The following is a 19,967-nucleotide window of genomic DNA, read 5'->3' on the forward strand; positions in this document are numbered from 1 at the left end:
AAACCCCAGTTAATATTCTCAGTCCAGGCCAGAAAGCTCGAAGAGCCAGGTCTTCAGGTCCCGGCGGAATGAGCGGAGGTCAGGGGCAGTCCTAAATTCTACAGGTAGCTGGTTCCAAAGGGCCGGCGCACCCACAGAGAAGGCCCTCCCCCTGGGTATTGTCCGCCGGCAATCCACATTCTTTCTGCAAATGATTTCTGAAGGAGTAGACCTTGCTTTCCTTTGCAGATGAGTTGCTAGAATATGAAGAAAAGAAGCGACAGGCCGAAGAAGAAAAGCAGCCACTGCCTGAATTGGTTCGTGCCAAGATACCTTTCACCTCCTGTCTTGAGGCCTATGGATCCCCAGAACAAGTTGACGACTTCTGGAGCACAGCCTTGCAGGCCAAGTCTGTGGCACTCAAGTGAGTGGAAAGAGGCAAGAGATGGGCTCACTAGGAGGCACGAATGGGCGTACAAGAAAAGGAAGTTCTAAAATCAGGTTGGGTAGAATTGATCCAGTCACTTTTAATTCATTGGTGTGCTTATTTGTTTTATTCAATTTACATGGCTACCCTCCTTGGTATGTGGATAACTTAACTGGTAAACATGCCATACAGAATAAAAGCTAGTATATAAAGCATATAGCAGTGGTGGCGAACCTTTTAAAGACCGAGTACCCAAAAAACGCTCCACCTCCTGGCCCGCCTACCTGCTCTGCCGCCTGTCCCTGCTCCGCCCCGCTCCACCCCGCCCACTCGCAGGGCCACCCACCACCTCCATGGCCTGCTGATCACCCGGGCGGTCCTGTAGCACCATGACAGCCACGCCCTCCACCCGCATCCAGCAGTATCATCTGCGCGCTTCGGGGCGTGAAGGTGGAGTCTTGTCCCTGCTGCCTGGCTGCCATGTTCTTGACTGCACTGCTCCGCACAGGCCGCACCTGGGGTCGACTCTCCAGGGGGGTTTCTGGTGAGGAGGGGGCTGTGTGGGGAGGCAATGGGGCAATTGCTGGGGCAATGGTGCGCGTGCCCACAGAGAGGGCTCTGAGTGCCGCCTCTGGCACGTGTGCCATTGGTTCGCCACCACTGGCATATAGCAATAACAGAGGTAAAAACCTAACATTGGACCCCCCACACACATCATTCTGATAGTCCCAATTGGAACATGACAGCACAGAATGTTTCGCTTATTCCATCCCTTTAATTTTCACGGTAATGCCACAAAAATAGTAAAGGAAGTAGTCCATGCTGAATATGCAGCCACACAATCTATTAAAAAAAGTTGGTCAAAAGAATATAAAATTATAGCAAACAGTGGAAGCAAGAGGACGCATACTTTTTGCATATTGTCGTTAAATAGCCACAGAAAATTGAACTCGACAAAATCAGTTCAGCGTAGTTTTAGAAACAGCTTAAGTTCTTGACTCCTGGCTTGAAGCTTTTTCTTAAAATACATTCACACTCCAGATATTTAGATTTGGCAAGCTAGTTACACAGCTCAACAAGAAGCAAAATAAGGTTTCTGTAGTGGGCACCCTTTAAACTCTACAGGATACCAATCATATTTGTAATATGCATTCACAGTGCAGAATTTTATATCTGCATCCTGCCTGAAAAAAAATGAACAAAATGTTTGCAAATCTATTTAAAATGATTAATGAAGTTTGGTTACCAGGGAGGCATTTGTTATGCTCAAACTGTTTCTGCTTAATCTGAATATAAGTTTATATTCCATTTTTACTGTTTCTTTGGCTAAGCTGTATCTAGTGAAATCAGGGATGAAACCCATGTCTACTATTTTATTGACCAATGCATTTTCAGGACTTCTTGAATAAGAGAATATTTTAAAATCTGAATGAGTGAACCCAAAATAATATAAAAATGTGTCTTGTTTAGAACCAAACTTTAGACAAAAAATTAGAACAGGATTTTTGGTCCATGGTTCAGAATGTATGAAGCAGTCATATTGACCCTAGACTATTCTAAGTACAGAATGCTGTGTGCAACCATCCTATAAGAATTGGCCTCCCCCCCTTATTTTGTATAAATTTTATTAGTTTTTATAGGGTTAGGAATGAGGTGGGATTGGGATTGGGATTTGGGTTAGGATTAGGGTTGGGGTTCGGGTTTTTCCAAATAACTTTCTCAATATTTAGCAAACAGCATACTGTCTGGGTTCATGTGTTTAACAATAAATAATAGATAATAGTAAATTATCATAAACAATATGTTAATTAATCACTCAGTAGTCTTATTAATATATATTCAAAGTTACATATCATATTCCTTTCTAACTCATGTAACTCATGATAAAAATTATCCCATGTTCTAAAATACGTTGAGTCTTCTTTCTCTTTTATCTTTAAAGTCAATCTGTACATTTCTGCACACTCTAAAATTTTCTTAATTAATATTTCTTCAGTTGGTAAATTTTCATTTTTCCAATGTTGGGCAAATACAATTTTTGCTGCAGTTAGTACGTGTATTATTAAATATATACAATCTTTCTCATAATTTGCTCCTATAATTCTGGCTTAAAGTCTATTTGTTTTTTAGTCATTTTCTTTAACCATAAATGTATTTTTACCCAAAATCTTTTTGCTTTAGGTCATGTCCACCAGATATGATAGTAAGTATCTGGTCTTTGTTTGCATTTCCAACAGTTGTTTGAAGTATTTTTAAACATTTTTGCTAATCTCACTGGTGTCATATGCCATCTGTAAAACATTTTATATAAGTTTTTTTATATGCCACTGCTTTAGTTAATTTAACATTTCTTTCCCATAACTTTTGCCAGTCTTCTAATTCTATATTATATCCAAAGTTCTTTGCCCACATTATCATCGTTTCTTAAACTTGTTCTTCCTCCATCTTTAAGTTTAACAGAAATCTATAGAGTTTCTTAATCAACTTTTCATCTGTTTTTAACAGTATCTGATCAAATTCTGTCTGTTCCTTATAAGATCCCATTGTTTTAACATCTTTTTCATATCTCGTTTGAATTTGCAGATATGGCCACCATGATAGATCAATATCTTCTTCTTGTAAATCTTGTCTGTCTTTCAATTTTCCTTCATTGTCCAAAATATCTTTATAAGTTACAATTTTGTTGTAATTATTAAATTTGGGTAAGCAAAAGTTTCCATTGTTGAAAGCCATCCAGGTATCTTAATATAATTTTTTTCTTTTATTTTTTCCCATTCTGAAAGAAGTGCATTTCTTATAAAGTGGTTTTGAAAGTATCTATGTGTTTTATTCTTCCCATATCACAGAAAGGCATGCCAAGCAATTTGTAGGTCATGCCACTCTTGATATAATAGTCTTTTCTCTCTACCCATTATCCATTCTTTAAGCTGTGTTAAAATAGTTGCTTGGTAGTATAACCTCCAGTCCGGCAGTCCAAATCCTCCACTTTCTTTCACTTCTTGTAGCATTTTCAGTCTAATTCTAGCATTTTTTCCTTGCCAGATAAATTTCAGTGTTGTATTCAGTTCATCAAAAAAGGCTTTTCCTAGCCTTACAGGAATCATTTGAAATAAAAAGAGTATTTTTAGTAAAATATTCATTTTCACTGTTGCTATTCTCCCCAGCATTGAAAGTTGTAAGTTTTTCCACTTTTCCAGATCCAATTTTATTTGTTTTAGCAATCTTACATAGTTATCTTCTTTTATTGTTACACATCTTGCTGTTAGATAAATTCCCAAATATTTGACTTTTTTAACTATTTGAAGATTTGTTTTTTCTGTTAGATGATTTGTTTTCTTTGTTAGCACTTTAGTCTTTTCTCTGTTTATTGTCAATCCTGCCACTTCTCCAAATTTTTCTATTTTCTCGTAAGTTTAGTGCTTATTTCCAATGGATCTTCCAATATAAAAACCAAGTCATCTGCAAATACTTGTAGTTTATCTTTTTCACCTTTTATCTCCAGTCCTTTATATCTTGTTTGATGGTTCTATTCAATACTTCCAGTGTTAGTATAAATAGTAATGGAGATCGTAGGCATCCCTGTCTTGTACCTTTTTTAATGTTAAAGTTTTCTGTAAAATCTCCATTTACAATTATTTTGGCTGTTTGTTTATGATAAATTGTTTTAATTACATTTATAAAGTTTTTTCCAAAGTCCATTTCTGCAAATTGCTGGAACATAAATTGCCAGTTTACACTGTCAAATGCTTTCTGTGCATCAAGGAATATTAAAGCCATCCGTTTCCCTGGATGAATTTCATAAGAATCATTCTTAAATTATTTTGTATCTGTCTTTTAGGTAGAAAACCATTTTGGTCTGTATGTATAAATTCGATCAAAAATTTCTTTAGTCTTTCTGCTATTATTGAGGCGAAGATTTTATAATCTACATTTAATAGTGATATTGGTCTATAGTTTTTTATTTGCGTTAGATCAGAGTCTTGTTTAGGTATTAAAGTAATGTTGGCTTCAGTCCATGTATTTGGTATTTTAGCCTCCAGGAGTATTTCATTATACTGTTCTTTCAAAGTAGGACTTAATACATCTTGTAATGATTTATAAAGCTGTGCAGGTAATCCATCTGGACCTGGAGTCTTATCATTTTTTTGCCTTTTTATAGCCTCTATAATCTCCATCACTAATATTTTTCCATTTAGTATATTTTGAATATTCTGTGAAATTTTTGGTAAATCTGCTTTTTTAAAATAATGCTGTATTTTTTCTTTTGGAATTTCCTGTGCTTTGTAAAGTATCTCATAATAATCTTTGATATTTTTTAATTGTATCATTTTGAAACTGTATTTCATCTTTTGGTTCTTGCAGGTTGTTTATTAGTTTTTTCTCTCTTTCTTTTTTCAGTCTATAAGCTAACCATCTCCACGACTTGTTGGCATTTTCAAGGAAGTTCTGTTTAGCCCTTTTAATCTGTTGAGCCATCATTTCCGTCTTGGCTAGATTTAACTTATGTTTTATTATCTCTATTTGTTTCTTACGTATTTACTTTTGTGGGTCTATTTGTAATTCTGATTCTAACTTTCTGAATTCTTCCTTCAACTTTAACTATTGTTGTTTCTTTTCTTTATTCTTTTTAGCTGTATCCCACACATTTTGAAGCGATGTTTCTTCTTTCTTGTTTATTTTGAAGAAAATATCCATTTCCTTTGTCACTAGTTGTATAAATTCTTTTTCTTTCAATATAGATTTATTCAAAGACCATCTTAATTTTTTCTTAGTTCCTCTCCAAGTCATCTTTATTGGGTTATGATCTGCCCAAACATTCGTTTCTATCTCAATTTCTTGTATCATCGTATTAAGTTCCAAAGATGTCTATATCAGGACTTTTCAACCAGTGGTACGGGTACCGCCTGAGGTACATTGGCACCTGGCAGGTGGTACGTGACCATCCTAGAAAAGTGGTAGCGGGGAAGGGGAATGAGCTGAACCAGTGGCAGCACCGCACAAGCTTGAGCGAGAGATGGCTGGAGCTGCAGGGCTGTCAGGGGTCACCAGAAGCGCCAGGATCAGCGGTTCTTCAGGGCTGTCAGGACTCAGTGAAAGCGCCAGGATCAGCACCACACTCCAGCTGGAGCTTGACGCTGATCCCAGCATGTCTGCTGGGCCCAGAAGCGCCAATCAGCTGGAATGTTGCAGCATCTCCAGGGTCCTGTGATTTACATTCAGATGTTTGGCAAGTGATTCATGTTTATGATGGTCACAGTGTCCCAGGGTCATGTGAGGTGTCCAAAACCTGCTGCAACCACCTAGCAGATGGGGGGGTAATAAAAACCAAACACACACACATACACCCACACACACCCCTGCTGCCAATCCTCAACAGAAATGCTCACAACAATGAAAACCTCAGAGAGGAGGAAGAGCGCCGCAGGGGAGGCAGGCAGGTGTCTTGCTCAGCTGTGGCTTGGGTGGGGCACTTTTTTCAGTGCCATTGTAACTTCGAACAGTCACTAAGTGAACTGTTGTAAGTCGAGGACTACCTGTACTTCATCACTTTTTTCCTTTTTGGGGGGGTCATCAAGTTTTTGACACCTTGCTAGGCAATTGGTGGTGCTCGGATGTTGCCATATCCTAAAAGTGGTACAATGGGTGAAAAGGTTGAAAAGTCCTGGTCCATATCATATCAATTCTAGACCATGATCTATGTCTATTTGAGTAAAATGTATATTGTAGTTTCTTTGGATTTTTTTCTCTCTGTATATCTTGGACACAAAGTTCTTCTGCCATTTTAAAAAACGCTTTAGGTAATATATTTCCTCTTTTCCTACTTTGTTTAGCGCTTTTATAGTCCAAAATTCCATCTGTTATTGCGTTAAAGAATCCCATTATACAAAGATTTTGATAGTTTAAATCTAATATTTTTAATGTAATTTTTGGTAAAATTGTTCTTGTTTATAGTTTGGTGCATATATTGCTACCATCAATATCTGTTTTTGATCCATCATTATTTCCACCATTAATATTCTCCCCTCTTCATCCGCATACATTTGTTTAGGGTTCATTGTTTCTTTAATGTATAAAGCTATTCCTCTTTTCTTTTGAAGTGCTAATGCAAAGTGAAGTTTTTGGTTGTTCTAACAACTTACAATGTTGTCTCTTAACATGTGTTTCTTGGAGACAAATTATATCCATTTTTAATTTTTGTATTCGTGTAAAGATTTTTCTCCTTTTTGAGGGAGAATTTAGTCCATTTATATTCATTGACAAAATGCCACTCTCCTTCTCCATCTCTTTCAATTATATCTAGGTCTTAATCTTCTAGTCGATCTTATTGTCTCTGATCTCTTGGTCTTGCTCCTTTTTCTGTGTCTGTGCTTTTAACTTCTTCCTCCTCTGTTGGTTTGACTGCACCTTCTACTACCATTTCTTCCTGTTTCTTTGTTTCTTTCTTTGTACCAGATTCAGAGTCACCTCCTTCCAGAAATGCTCTATGATTGTCAAAGAATTCCATTGCTTTAATCTATATCTTCGTATCCCAATAGATTAAAATGCCTTCTGAAATTCACTCCTTTTTCGATTCATTTCCTAGTTTGAAACTGGTATTCTCTTCGGGATTCTCTTATTCTCCTAGGGCAGGGGTCGGCAACCTCGGCTCTTTTATGACTCGTGGACTTCAACTCCCAGAATTCCTGAGCCAGCTATGCTGGCTCAGGAATTCTGGGAGTTGAAGTCCATGAGTCATAAAAGAGCCGAGGTTGCCGACCCCTGTCCTAGGGATTTGTTTGAGGACTACAATTTCTTTTCGTTTGTATTTCAAAGGTTCATCACTTACTCTTCTCAGAATCTTGTCTCATAGATCTTTTGAGAAATCTAACATGTACTTCCCTGGGGACTTTATTTCTTTTAGCATAGTTTGAGTTGACTCAATAGATCTGATCTAATTCTCCTTCCATTTGCTGTTTCCCAATTCCTAATGTGTCTGGCAGTAATTCCGTTATCAATTTTAGGAGATCCTCTTCCTTATCTTCCATTATATTTTGAAATCTTAGAAAGTATGAGGCTCTTTCCATCTCCATCTCAGCTATCGAGTCTTCTAGTTCTCCATTTATTTGCATCAATTTCTGTTTTTCAACTTTTAAGACTTATAATTTCTGGTCAACCTCAGTTGATTTATATTCTATTTTTTGGATTCTTTGTTGATTATCTGTAATCATCTGTTTAAAATTTTTAAATTGAGAGTCCATGTTGTTATTTTTTTTATTCATTTTATCAAAATCATTCATCTCATGATTTCTCGTTGTAACCGCCATGTGAGTAGTGATTGCCTCTTGAACTGCTTGTAGGATCGCTTGAGTTTCCTTTTGGAAGTCTTTAGCCTTTTCTTGTTGGAGCATTGTATCAATTGATCTCTTATAGACTGGACTTGCAGAAGCAGAAGAGGGAGCAGAAGATTCTTTTTTTCCAACTCTAGATAGATTAGGGACGTTCATCTTTATCTTGTAATCATATTTTATAATCCACCAAGTAAATCAAAATTTATAATCCAATAGGCTCCTAACAGATAGAGAGGTAAATAATAAAAATGGTGAGTGGTAAAAAAAGAGCAAAAGGGAAAAAAGAAAAAAATTATATACCAAAATTTGTAATCCAAAGTGTTCTGTTCAAAGAGATTTCTTGTTATTCACTCTTTCAAAACAGCTTGTAAAAATTCCAGGTCAAGCTGTATTTCTAATCCAAGGAAGTCAGGTGACTTCAAAAACAATTTTTATTTATAATTGTAATCCATCCTGTAGAAAAGGGCAATCCAAAAAGAGTTCTTTCTTTTTCAGCCACAATCTTCAAGACTATAAATTCAAAGGACACCAAAATGTTTAAACTATAAGCTGTGTCTGGGCATACAGCCAAGTTTTAAAACTCCAATCAAAACAACTCAGTAAAATAAAGAAAAGAGGGGAAAAAAGCAATGTTAAATGTAGTTCTCAGTTTTGCCACTAGATGTCATTAGATGTCCGTTCCCGCCATACTTTAAAAAAGTTTTAAAAAGTTAAAACCCACAGGGAGGGTCTTCTCAGGGTACTGCCGGTAAAAGATTGCCGGCGGACAATACCCAGGGGGGGCCTTCTCTGTGGGTGCGCCGGCCCTTTGGAACCAGCTACCTGTAGAGCTTAGGACTGCCCCTGACCTCTGCTCATTCCGCTGGGACCTGAAGACCTGGCTCTTTGAGCTTTCTGGCCTGGACTGAGGGTATTAATTGGGGTTTTAATTGGTTTTTAATTAGGATTTTTATATTCAAGCTTTAATATAATAATTTTAATTGTTTTAATTTTTGTAATTGTGGTATTGTTTTCTTTTAAAAAACCTTGTGAACCGCCCTGAGTCCTACGGGAGAAGGGCGGTATATAAGTCTAATAAACTAAACTAAAACCTGATGGTTTCCAAACAAGGAATAATTTAAAAAAAGATTTATAAATCCAAAAGTTTCCCAAATTATCCTTCTTTTATGCCTCAGTTATCTTCATAACATTGTTATAAGTCAATTTTAATTTCCCCAAGCTTACACCACCGCTTATAGTTCAGGAGGGAGGGGTAAAGAAAAAAGGCCCCCCTCCCTCCCTAGAGCTTGGGGGTTTCTTGGTTTTAAATACTTTTTCCCAGAACCGGTATTTTCACTTGCATAGAGGTAAGGAAAGTAGTCTCACCCAGATCAGCTGTTTTGCTTTCTGCTTTTAGAATTCGTTGACTCCGACAATCAGCTGCTTCTGGCTGACCACATGCGTGCAATCAGACTTTCTTCCTGCCAGTCCCAAGGGCTCCTTTGGATCAAGCAGATCAGCTACTGCTGGCCCATGATCTGCAAAGTTTCACCCTTCAGCCAGTTGCCTCTATGGGGCGACTTTCAGTCCTATTGGACTCCCCAGCTGGTAGAAATCGGGCTTGGGGAACGGAGCTTCATTCCCCAGCACCCATCTTGCAGCAACGTCACCGGAAACCTCCAAGAATTTGCCTTTTCCAACCAATTGAAAATGTAGTGCACAAAAGCAAAAAGTATCAGGTGGCATTCAGAATCAATGGCATCCCTTAAGCTGGTTACTCTAAAGCAGACATGTCAAACACAAGGCCCGGGGGCTGGATCCGGCCCACGAAGTGGTTTCATGTAGCCCTCGAAGCCATCCTGGAAACAGTGAGGGAACGGCCCCCACTGCCTTGGCCCTGGCCCAGAGACCCTCCTTCTGCCAGAGACCCCCAGATCTGTCCCACTCCTGCCCAGGCCCCCATAGGCACCCTTGATGCCAATGATGTAGAGCTAGCCATGCCCACCCAGTAGGCCATACGCACTCCAGCCATGCCCACCCAGTAGGCCACGCCCACCCTGACCATACCCACCCGGCCCCCTGAGGGCAACCACAATGCTGATGCGGCCCTCAATGAAATTGAGTTTGACACCCCTGCTCTAAAGGGTGTTTTCAAATGAGATGCAACTTCATTGTGTCAGTAATTATTCTGGTGTACAGGTAGTTCTTGACTTCTAAGCATTTGTTTAGTGACCATTCAAACTTACAACAGCACTGAAAAAAGTGATTTATGACCATTTTTCAGATTTACAATTGTTGCAGCACTTCTATGGTCACATGATCAATTTGGACACCTGGCAATTGGCATGTATTTATGACTGTTGCAGTGTCCCAGGGTTATGTAATCACCTTTTGAAACCTTCTGACAAACAAAGTCAATGGGGAAGCCAGATTCACTTAAACAAACTCATTATTAACTTAACTGCCATGATTCACTTAACAACTGTGACAAGAAAGATTGTAAATGGGACACAACTCACTTAACTGCCTTGCTTAACAACAGAAATTTTGGGCTCAGTTGTGATCGTAAGTCAAGGACTTCCTGTATTCATTACAAGCGTTTTATAACTTCTTCTATATGATTGCAAGCTTAGTACATACCTAATATTTTAAGATTTGGAGCAATTAATGTAACTATACTTTTGATCCTGCTTGACCGAACTCCTGTCGTTGTATATTGCTTTTGGCTTTGTTGTATGCCACCCAAGCTATTTTTAGTGAGATGGGCAGCTATATAAATTAGATAAAATTCAAACTGTGATATTGATCTTTAGTTCAATAAAAACGGAATACTCAACAATACCCTAGTTCTCATTCAAGAACTTGGTCAATAGAGTGTGATCATTTGTGCCCTTAATCATCTATAGTTTAATCAGTGCACATTTCATTTGGGGGGGGGGGGAATAGCTCAGTCATCCATGTTCATTTACATTGCTCTTGCAGTTTGCTACATGTGCAGTTTAACTGTTCTTATCTGTTAGCTAACGGAGATGGGTATACAGTATTCCATGAATTATAGCAACAAAAAGTGGAGTGTTTACAAGCAGTTACTAGCTGTGCCTTGGAACATTTCCTGAGCAAGATCCATTTTCTGTTGGGCTTTTTCCTGAACTGCTGAGAAAAATACTGTATTGTTTTCTCTTTTCAGAACAACCAGATTTGCCTCTTTTCCAGATTATTTAGTGATCCAGATCAAGAAATTCACTTTTGGCCTAGATTGGGTACCCAAAAAACTTGGTAAGAGTATTACTGAGAAATCATTTATGTTTTAGATTCTGGGGTAATTGCTGCTAATTCAAGCTTTTGGCATCCAGTGCTACACTGGATATAAAGTGCTTGTGATGGTTTTAAGTACGATGTCTGACTCAATTATCTTCAAAGTTACCTTGTCTGGCTGGCAATATTATCTGCAGAAGCAAATTGGGACTATTAAGGTTAAGAGATATATGGGACACTTGCCTAAAGTAGCTGGAAGGTTGATTGTCTGTTCCACCGCAGTTGTTAGAATATCTCCTTCGTTCTGCTCATGTCCAGAGATCATGATCTTTAACAGCAACACTTCTTGCTACCAGTTCCTCTTGGATTGGGTGCAGTTCCAGATATGCTTCCAGTGTTTCTTTTTGTGTTGCTTGTATTATCAGATGTTTCCATTGAAATGCCAGAAGAACTGGACATCTCTGCGCTTCAGGGGACAGGACTGCAGCCTGAGGAGGAGGAGATGCCTGACATAGCCCCCCCACTGGTGACACCAGATGAGCCCAAAGGTAGCCTGGGTTTCTATGGCAACGAGGACGACGACTCCTTCTGCTCCCCTCACTTCTCCTCTCCAACATGTTAGTGACTCTTCTCTGTTCTTTCTTCTCTTCCTTGAGCATCACTCACTCATCCATCCTCTCCTTTCCTCCCTCCCTCTCTCCCTCCTGTCTCGTGCTCTGTTATCTGCCTTGGTGCCTTTCCTCCTCCTGCCTTAGCCTGTCATTCTCTCATCTTACTACAGAATAGCCTTCGTGTTCTGTGCCTGAGAATATTTTCACCACAACAGCTGTTGAATCAAGAAGATTGTAGTGATCGGAGGGGTAAAAATGAAACTCATCAGTTGTATCCCTTGAGTATCTGCTGGTGGTGCCTCTCTATTTATATCATTTAAAAATTGAATTAACTTTGAATACTGCCAGCTACTGAAGTCTTTTGGCAGGCAGAAAGACAGAGGCTCCCAAATCTTGTTTGTGAAAGGTTCATATCAAGAGCCATATTTCTGTTGCATTTTCTCTGATTGGTGCTATTATATGAGGCTAATAGAACTCTGAAGGTTCCAGGACATCTCATCAAGCTGAAATCTTGTGACCTGGGGGGGGGCACAAATGAGCCCTACTAGTGTGTTAGTTGTTTATATGTTTGTTTCCTTTCCATTTGTTTACTTGATCCAAGTCATATTGACATCTGTTATCGTATTACATTATAAGTAAGAAGGAAGACTGATTTATATGGTAAGTTCATCTATAATTGAGGGCATGGTTTTTACCTTTCCTAACTGATTTGCTTCATCCAAAGAAGGGACCATCTCCATGATTAGAAAACCAAGGATACAGCATTGGTATTAAATTTGGAAAATGTGTAATAAGAACATGCAGAAGCAGGATCGCATAAGGAATTAATCAAAAGTAGTGTTCACTGAGGATATTTTGAATATTTTTTTCCTATTGCAGCCCCCATGTTGGATGAATCTGTGATTACTCAATTAGTGGAGATGGGTTTTCCAATGGATGCCTGCCGGAAGGCTGTTTATTATACAGGGAACAGTGGAGCTGAGGCAGCAATGAATTGGGTCATGTCCCACATGGATGATCCAGGTATGTTAACAAAGTGGAAGCCCATATTCAACCCCTGTGATCTAATTCCTATCAAAGTGGTAGTATCTTAGGGCACAATTTATAATCTATGAGGGATTAAGAGCCTTGGTGGAGCAGTGGGCTAATGCCTCCTTAAGTAACACCAGCTGTCTGCAATTAGTGCAGGTTCGCATCCCACCAGGCTCAAGGTTGACTCAGCCTTCCATCCTTCTGAGGTAGGTAAAATGAGGACCCAGATTGTTGGGGGCAATTAAGCTGACTTTGTAATAATGCCGCTTGGGGTGTGTGTGAAAGCCCTAATAAGCAGGCATATACATAGAATGAAGGCTACTGCTAAGCTTGTAAGCCGCCCTGAGTCTTCGGAGAAGGGCGGGATATAAATGGAATTTAAAAAAAAAAAGAAATAGAATTCAGAACCCAAACAAGTCAAAGATTGTGATTAAATCGATGCAGAATTTGAATATAGTTTTAAACAAGTCAAAGATTGTGATTAAATCGATGCAGAATTTGACATATAGTTTAAATGAAAAAAGGAGGTTAGGTTTACCTTGAAGATTATACTTAAGTAGGATGCATTTTATTGTTGGTTTCATTACTCCAGTCACGATTGCTAAAATGAATAACTCCTTTTCCCTGAAATGCTTGAATTGCAATGAACAGATGAGATCTTTCTTCCACAAGTAGTGGTGATGTTGCAAAGCTCAACAGTACTGGTAATTCGTTCATTACAGAATGGGACATATTTTGAAAGCTGTAATCCCATTTCTGTATTAAAGTTCACTAAATTATATATTCTTCAAAATACACTGGACCAGCATTAGATATGATCAAAACTGCAAGAATCTTTATTGCAGAAGATCTGATCCCCTCTATGGGTCACAAAGGCTAGTTAAATTGGGAATATTTTTCAATGTCTAAAAAAAGTAAATGTAATGTACAATTTAATCTTATTTGGAATTATGCCACATAAAGTCCATATTTGAATTTGACACATCTTTAGTCTATAAAATATTTATAATATTTTTCAATATATTATTTATAGGGGGTTTTTCTCTTGATTTAATTGTACTAATCAAATACTTTTAGAGCTTAGTATGAATTGACTAGATATTGGGTCTAAGATGTCTAAAGTGCTCTTAAATGGTTAATTATGTATTAGAATGTATTAGCTAGATATTTTGGATTTGATTAGTATTCAAGGTTTATTTGTTATCTGCATTTTATTGATTATATTTTTTCTCTTCCTTTTTACTATATTTCCTATACCTTTATTTGTATCTGTATTTCTTTTCCTTCCTTGAAATTGCAGTAGAAATAAATCACTAAGAAAAAAAGAAAAAGGATGGCAATATCTTGAAAGAAAAAAATGGAGAGGAGACAGTATGCGTAATTCAACTCCTTTCAAAGTAATGCTCTTTTTTTTTTCTTTAGATTTTGCAAACCCTCTAGTTCTTCCGGGATCCAGTGGACCTGGTTCCACCATCACCTGCCCGGATCCCCCATCTGAAGATAGTGTGGCAACCATTGTCTCTATGGGCTTTTCCCGTGATCAAGCTATGAAAGCACTAAGAGCTACGGTGCGTCAAGAGAGAATGATAAGGATTTAGAAAAACAGCAACGGGGCTCCTGGCTTGATTTTTTCCCCTGTCTTCTCATCTTTAGAATAACAGCCTTGAGCGAGCTGTGGACTGGATCTTCAGCCATATTGATGATCTAGATGCAGAAGCTGCCATGGACATCTCAGAGGGACGTTCAGCTGCAGAATCCATCTCTGAATCCATCCCCGTGGGACCCAAAGTTCGTGATGGACCTGGAAGTAAGCTTGGAATGGGGGGAAAAAAGACCTGGTAGTTGAATAATTTAATTTAATTTTCTAGTTCTTTTCTGAGTGTTCCATTTTAGTGTTTCTTTCAGCTCACAATCTGAGATAATGCCTTCAGTGTTTGGGCTCAATGATACATTGTAGAATATGCTATAAAGATATTATACTTTGATAGTGGTATATATGCTTCTCATATATTCTTATCGCATAATTCAACGAGTCATATTCATAAACTATGGTATAATAAAGTTTTCGAAGCATATGTTAGAAATGATACGGAGGATTGGTCTGTCAAAGTTTCTTACCTATGTTACTGGTATACAGCTTCCATGTTCTATTCTTACTAAACAGAAAATATAGGAGGATTATTGCCTTTTTGCTACCCATCCTTGGAAAGAAGGGATTAATGCTATCTTTGTCTGATATCTTTATGTAGGTTGGGCTTGTGTTTTTATGCAACCGTTTCTCAGGGAGTGAATACTCTTTTTTCCTTAATTCTCATGTATGTTTTCTACATTATCAATGTATTCGTAATTCTGCCTTTTATTCCTTCAGAGTACCAGCTTTTTGCTTTCATCAGTCACATGGGCACATCCACTATGTGTGGTCATTATGTCTGTCATATCAAGAAGGATAATAGGTAAGAATGAGGATGAGGGGATTCAGGAAAGTGTGTTACTTAGCAGTCTTATTTAGCATTCCATCTTCTGCAGTAAGATAGATGATTGAAGACAGAGAAGTATCTCTTATCTGTCACTGTAAGAGAAACAAATGGGCTTCTGAGATTTCCCATAAGGGCTGTTTCTGTAGCTTGCTTTTAAAACAGAATTTTGCAAAAATAAAGCATAAACTGCGTGAAGGGCAATATACAACTTTACTTTAGTATTTTTGTTTTTTTTGTTTCAAATAGGTAAAAAGTTTTTAATATATATTTTGATATAATTTTTTCCACATCTCTTTGACAGTGTCTAGATGCAAGGTATGTTTTTAGCTCGCTTCTGTACCTTTAAAATTTTAGCAAATTTTATCTTATGAAAAAAGATAACTTTGCAACCTTAAGTAATTAAAAACAAGTTTTTTAAAAAAAATACAATTGAGATTGAAGAATTCTATATACACTAGTCTCACCCTCTAGCAGAATTACAATATAGAGATCTTGCTTTGTTTTCTCTTCCTCTCTCCTCTCTCCTAGGTGGGTGATCTATAATGACCAGAAAGTTTGTGCCTCAGAGAAACCCCCCAAAGATCTTGGGTACATCTACTTTTACCAGAGGATCCCCAGCTAGGATATTCTGCTTCAGGGTTTGCAGCTAGAATCAACTGATGATGGGAGGATGGGAAATTCTAGAGATGAATATGAAGAAAGAGGAACAACTCTCCATCCTTAGGTGTTCATATATCACTGCTGCAGCCAGCAGAGATGGGATTCCTTCACATGAAAGCTGGAGTCTGCTGCCCCTGTGGACACTGCTGGAGGGTTGGGGGGCTTGGGTGGATTTGAACCTCTGTGTAAAAGCAAGAAGAAAAATATCATCTTACTGAACCGGTCATCCAAGGCTCATCCATGCACATGGTTTCTTCTTGGTGTAGCTATAACACTCTAGGACAGTTTAGTGAATGGTGGGCATGAGAGGAAGCAGTTTACATGTGGCTTTACATACTAGATGGGATGGGTTTCCTCACCTGCCTGAAAACCATTCAGGAATAATCTGTTACTCATGTGCCTCTGAAATGCCAAAAACACACAGGATCAAATAAAAACCTTTTACCCTCCTTCAAAAATGGACTGTTCATATTGCTTCCAGTCTCTTCTGTTCTTTGTTATAAACTATATCATTCCTGGGCTATTGTTTTGCTGGGAACAATGTGTAAGCAAGAGTATAATGCATGATGAATTATAGTCGAGTATCATTCGGTAACTCCAAGTTGTCATACTAACATTTAAGTGATATCCCATTCTTGGTCTTTCTAGTTTCCAACAGAAATTAAGAATCTATCCCTTGGAAAGTTTCATTGTTGCTGGAAATGTTATGTTGGACCTACGTATTACTAAACTGCCTTCCTATTGTTTTCAAGATTATATACAAACTACAAGTGGATCAATGTAAATGCAAAAAAATATTTTCACTGCAGGGGTTTTATGCCTTTAAACAAACCAAGGTCCCAGGGCTATATTCCAAAGCCTTAAATGCAGCCTTCAAAAAAACCACCACCCAAATTGCTAATACAATTGTAATTCTTAAAGTAAGACAAAGGAAAAATATGAACTGTGTGACAGTGATCTTAGTAACTGTCCTTGTCCTCAGCATTTTAGTGAATGGTACAAATATGCCAATGGTGGTCTGCATGAAAGAGATTAGAGCATCTCTGCCTTAATAATAAGGATCAAGTCCACTTCACATCTCTGTCCTGAGATACACAACCAATTTGGCAAAAAATAAATAAAAGTCCATTAGAATATTTGCTGGATTGGCTCAGGGAAAGCAGAGGTCATTCTTTATAAACAGATAAAGGTCCCCAAATTAGGAAATATATTAAGTTGAACCTTTGTACTTGGTTGAAGTGGAACTACACAGAGGTTGTACTTTTGTTTTAGCAAAATAGGATAAAATTGGCATGTACAGTATTTTGGAGCTTTATGATAAAACAAAACATGGGATTTACTGATGATATGAGTTTAAACCACACATCTTACACCTCATTCTCCCATAGCTTAGGTTAGGATAAAAACTCCCACACTTCACTAATTTTATTTTTCCTTCAGAATGGGATGAAATGTAAGCTACAGCATTATGAAAGCAACTGTATTGCCCTATTTTCGTTACAGTTGTTGCAGATGTATAGAACTACCGTATGTATCTTAAGAAGTTTTTGTTTAAATGGGAAATTTCCAAATGTTTCTTGTAACCAGCTAAAAGACTTTTTACTCCAGCTTTTTGATCTTGTTTTCCTTGCAGGCATTTAAAACATACATACAACTACAAAACTGGTTACAGAAAAGACAGATGAACCTCGAAGATCTGGCTTTTCCCCCCTCTATATGGGGTTAGGAAAGAAATTGAGCCCTCATTGTTGATATATATTGCCTTCAGCAGCCACTTCTTGCCCAGCTGGTTTTGATATATAAATAAATCCCTTCTCACCCCTATGGGTGTTATGTGTTTTCCTCAATCTTGAGTCCTTTGTTAGACACCTGGGAGTTTGAGGGTTGTGCACAGTATCTTAACTGCTCCCAGCACTGCACTCTTCTGGAGAGACACTTCTGATGTCTCCTGGAACCACTCTCCCAGCTTATAAGTTGGAGCCCCAAATGCTCCAACTACCACTGGGACCACTTTGGCCTTTACTTTCCACATTCTCTCTAGTTCCTCCTCCAGACCCTGGTACTTTTTCCAGTTTTTCATATTCCTCCTTTCAGATGTTGCTCTTGTTTGATACCACTACATTTATCACCACCATTGTTAGGTCTTGATAAATGTTGTAGTCTACTACCACGATGTCTGGTTGACTGGCCAGCGCCTCCTGTCTATTTGGACCTGGAAATCCCACAGGATCCTAGCCCTCTTATTCTCCACAACCATCTGTGGAATCTTCCATCTGGACACAGGAGACTCTAAGCCAGGGATCTTCAAACTCGGCCCTTTTATGACTCCTGGACTTAGCTGGCTGAGGAATAGCTGGGAGTTGAAGTCCAGGAGTCATAAAAGGGCCGAGTTTGAAGATCCCTGCTCTAAGCCAAACACTGTGCATATGGTCTCATACACAATGCCAGCCGTTTAGTTGTGCAGTTCAGTGTACGCTGCTCCTAGCTGCATTTTACATCCTGCCACCTTGTGTTGGACTGAGGCCTTTCTGCACAGTCTGTACCTTGGATCCTATCTAATGTGATAGTTCCCTGTTTTTATGGATTTGGTGCTTATTGCCTGTTCTTTATGTTGCTATAATCAGTGCCTCAGTCCTGTCTTCTAGTCCTAGGCTCTGATAGGATTTCACAATGTCACTACCCCAGCTATCTGTCAATGGTTTGGTACATTCCATGCAGTCTTGTCTTGCCATGGCACTTCCTCTGCTTGATCTTTCTTCCACGTTTGCTGTTGCCTCATGCATTCTCTCTCCAGTTCATATTTGGGTGCCATCTTATTACTTCTGTTTTTCTAAAAAAAAGGAGATACAAAATGTATGTTTTGGAAGAGTGAAGAAATTAAAAGTACTGAGTATCTCAAATTTTGCATCCCTCATATTTACTGTTTTATTCTGAATCTGTAAATAACTGCAAATAAATAATAAGTATACATCGATATTTGCAGAAAAATTTTCAATTGAAAAGTGTCCTATTCAGAGGTGGCATCAATTACTTAGGGATTCAGTTGAAACATACAATTTGATTTGGCATACAACTACATATATCAAGAGCCTATTCTACTCCTTACCAAATAATTTTTAAAACCATCTACATGTGCAAAAAAAGGAAATGACACTGAAAAATCTGAATCCTGTTTTTCTTACCATATTTTGCACGAGGCCATGTAATGCCAGAAATATAACATTTCCAAAGACAGCAAGCATCTGTAAATGGTCAAATAGAAAAGATAAGTGCAATGTGCAACTGCACCCATCCTCAACACTTATTTTTTTTCCTATATGAAGTATGAATTCTGCAAATTTTATTCTGGTCATTGTCCCATCATAGATGAATTAAATTTCTGCTTCCTCAACAACTTTTCCCCACCAAACATCCCAATATATCAGAGATGAGAAATTTTCTCTCTGAAATTTCCAAAAAAAGCCTGTTAGAAGTACTGCATACAAATTTGCTGAATGCCTGGAATAAGAAGTGCAGATTTGTCTCATGCAGAGGAAACAGTAGCTGGGGTGCTTCGCAACGGTATATGCATGCACGTATGTGCGGCACACAGGGAGCGAGTAATAAAATACTGATTTAAAGGGGCATCTCTCCTTAGGTAGCTTGCTATACAATAATGATAGCTAGTGATAGGTCAAAAACAACATAAATGAAAGCTGCTTCTATTTTATCACAATGTATGTTGTTGTTGTTAGTTGCGAAGTCGTGTCCGACCCATCGCGACCCTATGGACAATGTTCCTCCAGGCCTTCCTGTCCTCTACCATCTTCTGGAGTCCATTTAAGCTCACGCCTACTGCTTCAGTGACTCCATCCAGCCACCTCATTCTCTGTCGTCCCCTTCTTCTCCGACGGCGGAGACGGCCTGCATCCGGCGACGACGACGACGGCAGCAGTGGGCTTTGGCCGTTCTCAGCGACCAGCACTAAGCGGTGGCATTCCTGGGGCCTTCTGGCCCGAGTGGCAACATTTGACCTGTTTTCGGGCCACTTCTGCGGCATCAACGTTTTCTGGCCTATTCGGGCCGTTTGTGGTGGCCGGTGATTGGCTGCGGCGTTTCTCGGGCTTTTGGCCCCTCTCGCCAGCGGTGGTGTTTCCATCTTACCCCAGACTGCATCAGGCTGCTTTTGGTGACGCTGTCGTCCTCGGGCCGTTTTGGCGGCGGAGAGGGCGACTGAGAG

At 38.7% G+C, this 19,967-nt stretch overlaps 1 protein-coding gene across 2 annotated transcripts in view; it reads left to right on the forward strand.

Moving 5' to 3' along the window:
- USP5 (ubiquitin specific peptidase 5) overlaps window positions 1-16,206 on the forward strand; it is a 30,269-nt gene extending 14,063 nt beyond the window's left edge. The window contains exons 13-20 of one of the 2 annotated variants that reach the window (XM_081319397.1): window positions 229-403; window positions 10,901-10,989; window positions 11,394-11,585; window positions 12,459-12,602; window positions 14,034-14,179; window positions 14,265-14,418; window positions 14,980-15,064; window positions 15,617-16,206. In XM_081319397.1, the coding sequence (XP_081175523.1) occupies window positions 229-403; window positions 10,901-10,989; window positions 11,394-11,585; window positions 12,459-12,602; window positions 14,034-14,179; window positions 14,265-14,418; window positions 14,980-15,064; window positions 15,617-15,710 (1,079 nt within the window). In that variant the 3' untranslated portion in view covers window positions 15,711-16,206. The remainder of the gene's footprint in view (window positions 1-228; window positions 404-10,900; window positions 10,990-11,393; window positions 11,586-12,458; window positions 12,603-14,033; window positions 14,180-14,264; window positions 14,419-14,979; window positions 15,065-15,616) is intronic. The other variant, XM_081319398.1, reaches the window with a different exon arrangement.
- The last annotated feature ends 3,761 nt before the right edge of the window (window positions 16,207-19,967 follow it).

The sequence above is a fragment of the Vipera berus genome (genome assembly GCF_964194415.1).
Source record: "Vipera berus genome assembly, chromosome: 2".
NCBI lineage: Eukaryota > Metazoa > Chordata > Lepidosauria > Squamata > Viperidae > Vipera > Vipera berus.